Source organism: Tigriopus californicus, chromosome 10 (assembly GCF_007210705.1).
Source record: "Tigriopus californicus strain San Diego chromosome 10, Tcal_SD_v2.1, whole genome shotgun sequence".
Taxonomy (NCBI): Eukaryota; Metazoa; Arthropoda; class Copepoda; order Harpacticoida; family Harpacticidae; genus Tigriopus; species Tigriopus californicus.
In genome coordinates, this window is record NC_081449.1 from 3653502 (window position 1) to 3659470 (window position 5969).

Genomic DNA, 5969 nt, shown 5'->3' on the forward strand with positions numbered 1-5969 from the left:
ATGAAACATACTTTTTCAAACTTGATCCTTGTGCTGTTTCAACAAGGAAAAACGCAACTAGAATGCTTGGCATTTGAGCACAATCTTTTTAAGTGTAGTCGGAACCACCGTGCAGAGGTATGATATAAAAATGTTTGTTTCCTTTCACAGTCCTCATCTCTAGAAGTCCGTGATATATCAGACGTTTAAGTCCAGAGATAGCATCACGATCCTAACTCTGTACAAGCCGATTGTTCAGCCACATCTTGAATATGCTTCACCTATTTGGGCTAAAATGAGTTCTGTAGGTTTGCAAAAGGTCGAACAAGTCCAAAGATATTTCACTACGAACATCACAGGATTGATAGAGCTCTTGTATTGAGAGAGAGTAAAAAAGTTGGGACTGTACAGGTTCAGAGTAGGTACCAGAGGTATCTGATACTGTACGTCTTTAAAAGCATGCATGAGCTTTGTCCCAACGCAGGATTTAGGGTCAATTCTAGTGACCGCAGAGGCTTAATGTGCGGTTTTAGAGCACCCTCAAGTCTTCGAGAATCCAGACTAGTTCGAACAATGAAGTCCACTTCTCTTCTTTCTCGGGCTCCTTCTTTGTTTAATTTGCTTCCCTTCAATATTCGTAAGGAGTTGTAAGCATTGTTGCTTCGGTAGCATCTTTCAAGTAAGACTTGGACACATATTTAACTAGCATTCCAGATCAACCCTCCATTTTTGAATTAGCACGGTTCGCCAACTTAAACTCGTTGGTAGACCAAATATTATATAAAGATTGAAAGGTAATGACTATACGTTATAACCTTTCACTTTAATAGTACTGGGGGTTACATTCCCTGTTTCGGTTAAAAAGCCCGTGGAAACCTAAATAAAAAAAACGTTCGCAATGTTTGTAGAAAGAGCATCAACCAGCGCAATGGGAAAAAATGTTGCCTAAAAATGGTTAGGTTTTTTTAACTCCCAAGGTCGATCGCTTTTCTTTGATGGTCCTGGTAGTCACGATGGATGCAAATTTTGAGTCCATCGTCATTATTCCCCAATACTGTTCCACGTCACTACCTGAACAGTCATTCATCAGGACCTTGAGCGTCGATTGCAACAAGCAAAACTCGGCTTCCTGATGTCTGCTGGATTGCATGCCGGACATTTTATATTCAAGAGTAGAAGGGGAGGAATCAGAGCCCAGTGTTTTAAATCGAAGGATTGAAGCTTAGTTCGAGAAAATACCGTACTATATTGCATAAGTTGGATCGTTTCTCTATCTAAGATTCACTCCTTGGCTTTAAAAAACTGGGCTCAGGACAGCGTCGTACTTAGACGTGGGAAAGGTACAACTTGAGCTCGTAGGATCCCACCTGTTGCAGGGTTTAAGCATGGTACCTTGCAAGCTGCCAAAGCCACAACAACGTGAGCGTTGAGCACTTCGTAAACAATCAAGTTGGCAAACTCATATGATGTGTGTTCAAGAAATCGTCATGGAAGAAAACATTGTTATAGAAAAATAAGGTAGGCCCCAAGTAAATAGGGATAACGTTTAATGGAATACAAAGAACAAATCACTACTGTTCTGGGAAACATTTCAAATCCTGCGCTACAAGGGTAGAAACAACTTTTAACATCCAAATAAGAACTGGGTAGGCACTTTATTTTGGATCATCATTTCCTATCAAGTCTATTAGGAAAAGCATAGTTTTCAGTGCAGTTGGGGACTAACTTCAAACCTATGCCGAGACACCTAACACGGTTGTTTAGCACCAACAACTTTCTCGTCAAAGACTCGTCATTCCTCTAGTCTGACTTAAGAATATTCGATTAACATTTGCAGCCTACTGTGCTTCATATTAAGAACAATTAAAGCATGGTTTATCAACTTCGCATTCTATTTCTTATTCAAATCATTTGATCTATCTAAATCTGTATTTCGATTATACGTTGGATTAGATTTTGAAACAGCTTCAGTCGACCCCTGTTCTTATCATTTTATAGCTTTATAGCAATGGAGGAAATTTATCTGGAAAAAATAGGAAGGTGTTGCACTGTGAATAAAAAGCTTTTCAAGGCAAAAAAACTTAAAGATGCAAAAAAACATTTTCCTTCTTTTGGGGCATTCCACGTCAAATGGACGCATCTTCATTCCACTTATGTTCAATGCCTAGGTTAAAGTAAGATAACATTTAAAATTTCAGCCCCATAGGATTAATATGGCCCATTCATTTGGCTAAACCGCTTAATCATCAGTGTTTTAACAGGTATAACTCCATTTATAGTTTTTCAAATTCTAATGAATTTTGAATCAAAATACTCCTGGGACAATGGCCATTCATTGGTATTGATGTTCAAGGCATCAATTCGTGCACTTGTTTTTTACAATTCAATCGAAAGGCCATTATCCCGGGGTAATTTTGATTCATCATTCATCTCAATTGGATACCTGCAGCCGGAGTTATGGCTCTTCAAACAACGATGGAAAAGCGGTTTGGCTCAAAATGGACCTGGCTCTAAGATAGGCTCTGGACAGCCTAAGTACCTGAAACTTGCTGTGTGACGCTTTTATATGTCAACAAACCAGTGTGCCAAAAATTAGCAAAATTGGAGATGAATTGCCGTGATTTCGTCAAAAAGTGCATCCACTTGACGTTGAATGCCCCTTAAATTACAGCCCTACTTTCATGGTTAGAAAAGGTAATAATTTCAATTTCATCCCCCATCAGTGAAATCGTCGTTTTATCTTTCTTATCCGTTGTAAGTTTTTAATTCGCTAATCCTCAGAAAAAAAGTTATTTTTTGTAAATCCCTCCGCTAGACAAGAAAAAAGGCATAGGAGGACTTTATTGGGAAGGGGTCGCTCAAGTTTTCAAATGCTCTTATTCATACCTCCCAATCTTTTACGAAATCCCCATTTGCTTTTTCATTTTTAGCTTTGGAAATCATTTACATCGAGCACCCAACCAAAGAGCAATGGCTTTTATCAATTATCGAGCCTCTTACACAATCGTCATTCTGTTGGTGCTTCTACTTCTCATTCGATGGTATTCCGTCGATCGATCCACCTCATTAAGTTTTCCAAACAAATATCAACGGGACCCTCGTCCCTCACCGGGTTATCTGCAACGTACCGGAGCTCAAGAACTTTCCAACTTTGAAGATATTGAACCCTACCCAAAATGTACCCATGTGCTGACTCTTCTTCCCGGAGGTCGATGGGCTAACACGGTTATGGAATATGGGTCATTGTACGGGGTGATTAAAGACCATGAAGGCTTTCGCATCAAGCCTGTTCTGAATGATGAAATGAAGACGAATTTGACGGAAGTGTTTCCCAACTTAAGCATCCCCTCATTCTCCGAGATGGGATGCAGTGATAAAGATCTGCCATTTGTCACCACCGAACAAGTGAAGGCAGGGTTCCTCAAGGAGAAATGGGAACATCCCATTCTGTCATTGCCAAAGTATTGGTTAAGGGATAAATACTTCATCCCTGCCATTGATGATTTGAAGCAAAATGAGTTCCAATTTCATCCCAGACTAGTCCAATATGTAGAAAGAGGTCTTCAGAGTGCAAAAGAAGATTTTCTTAAAACCCGTCCAGGGTTGGATCAAGTCATTTTTGTTGGCCTTCATGTCAGAAGAACAGATTACGCTCGTTATATTAAGAAGCACAATGGGACCGCAGTTACGGAACACTACTTCTACAAAGCCATGAAAATGGTGAGGGATAAGTTTGGACCGTCGGTGGTATTTGTGTCGGCAACCGATGATCCAAAATGGACAAAATCCAAGTTCTCCAAGTTTCCTGATGTTTATTTTTCTTCCAAAATGCAAATGGGCAAAATCGATCCGGTTCACTTTGATTTTGCTCTACTATCCCATTGCAACCATTCAATTTTCAGGTACTCTCTTGACAGATTTTTTAAAGATATAATTGCAGGGCTATATTCGCTATTTATTTTTTTTAGTTATGGAACCTTTGGATATATGACCTCGATCTTAGCTGGCGGCCATGTTATTGCCGCTAATTCTTACACCGTGGATAAATTTTATGCCATTAATTATGCCCGATCTGAACGAGGCCAAAACTGGACAATCATGAAGGATCCAACCATGAAAATGTAAGGTTTGGAGCTTGAATTCCTCTGAAGCCAAGTTATACTCTTGTCTCAAGTTATAATGATTATCTTCAATATATGTCCAAATAGTAAGCAATATTGAGGCATCAAAATGTCATGATTGCATGTATTTAGTCTGAAGCTTTAAAAAGTACTGGTAATGGCAATCAATGGCTCCTCAGTGCTCAAAACGGGGTTAGACAATTTTAGCTAGCGCTCTCAAGACCTTTAAAGAGTAACTTTTGTGATGTCATCAAATACAAAGGACCAATTTTTGTTTTGTTGAAATCGTCAGTTTCCTTTCAAAAGAGTTCAACATGTCACTTAAAACACACGTAACGGAGAATCTACTCAAAAAGCAGATATGCCTACCAGGGTCTCTAGATATGCCCAGTAACGCCTGAATTCTCAGGCTGCAACCCTGAACTTCGTCCATGATATTTCTACGAACTCAGTCAATCTTTGAGGTATGTTTATGTCGGTTTGAGAACCACGTTGTTAACTTAGTCGGTAATTGTGAAATAATTAAACCCGTCAAGAAGGGACAATCATTGTCGCGTGGTTCATTCCCCAACGACAGAAATAGGCCATTACATCCCCTATGTAGAGCTGGGTGTTAGTTGCATATTCAGTTATGATTTCATGAGATTGTTCATTCATATCAACCACTGAGGCTTACACTGCCTTTCCATTCTCAAACTACTTTTAGACTACTACACTTGAGATTTAAACTACGACACAGTCCTTGCAGTATGCGTATTGAGTTTTTGCACTTTCAAACGAGGTTGCATCGCCCTAAAAAGCTACTTAAAGAAGAATGATATTCTTCATACAAATAATTTGTTAAGGAGAAGTTGCAGGGATGGCTCTAGTTCCATCCTTCTATATTTTATACATTCCTTTTCTAAAATTTGAACTCGTCAGCATAAGAAGAGACTCTGGCACTGATACTAAGCTTTTGAAGTGGGGCAATGGATATTATAAAAAGGAGGGGCCCTAAGATGGAGCCCCGGGGATCACCTGACTTGACATCATGTATGTCACCAAGGACAGCTCTACTCTGGACACATAGTCACCCTAAAAATCAACAGGTGCGAGACATTGAAAGGGCTAAATTTGAAGCGACCGTGCTCGGGTCCTATGAAATCTGAAGTGAAATCCGCTTATAAATCATTGTGTGTGACTACTACTCAATGACCCGCCCTTGGGTTGACCTTACTACCATTTTGTCAAACCATTTCAAGAAGTTGGCCCACCTGGCCCGTCCCCTCACACTGGATTAGAGCCATTGAAGATATCTAATCCAATATCCTCTGATCGTCTGTTCTACGTTTGAAAACATCGTATCATAAGATATAGATAGGACTCAAAACTGAAAAGAAAGGCATGAACGATCCTTCATTGGTGTCAAAGTGTCCCCAACTGTGACCCATGCAGCCTTACTTTTTGCAGCTCAGAGACCGCCCACCCTTATTTCCCAGGACTTGGCCATTCAAAGACCAAAGCCCTGTCATCAGGCTTGTGAATACAAGTGGATTCATTATAGCTAAGAGAGAGGTTGACCAGTCTGAACAAGTTGAGATTATTGACATATGATTGGGCACGTAGCAAGTATTTGTGATTGAGTGTCTCTCAGCTCCTCCATGTGAATCTCTGTGAAAGAATGTCATTTGTGTATTTCCTTCAAAAGTGTTGTCCCTTGCTCTTCTATGTAATAACTGATATAACTGACAAGCCAATTTTTTTTGCTCTCAGATCACTGACCAACATGAATCATTTCATTGGCCATTAGTCCCCTCATAGTCAACGGCATTCATGACACCTGGAGGGAGCATTAAGAGTTTCTACAAATGTTGTAAAAAGCCAGTGGGA

At 39.9% G+C, this 5969-nt stretch overlaps 1 protein-coding gene across 1 annotated transcript; it reads left to right on the plus strand.

Annotated features, from left to right (window-relative positions):
* The first annotated feature begins 1356 nt into the window (after window positions 1–1356).
* LOC131888597 (galactoside alpha-(1,2)-fucosyltransferase 1-like) lies at window positions 1357–5969 on the plus strand. The gene is made up of 4 exons (XM_059237497.1): window positions 1357–1497; window positions 2910–3881; window positions 3948–4100; window positions 5853–5969. The coding sequence occupies exons 2-4, from the start codon at window positions 2950–2952 to the stop codon at window positions 5887–5889; spliced, it is 1122 nt and encodes a 373-aa protein (XP_059093480.1). The 5' UTR covers window positions 1357–1497; window positions 2910–2949; the 3' UTR covers window positions 5890–5969.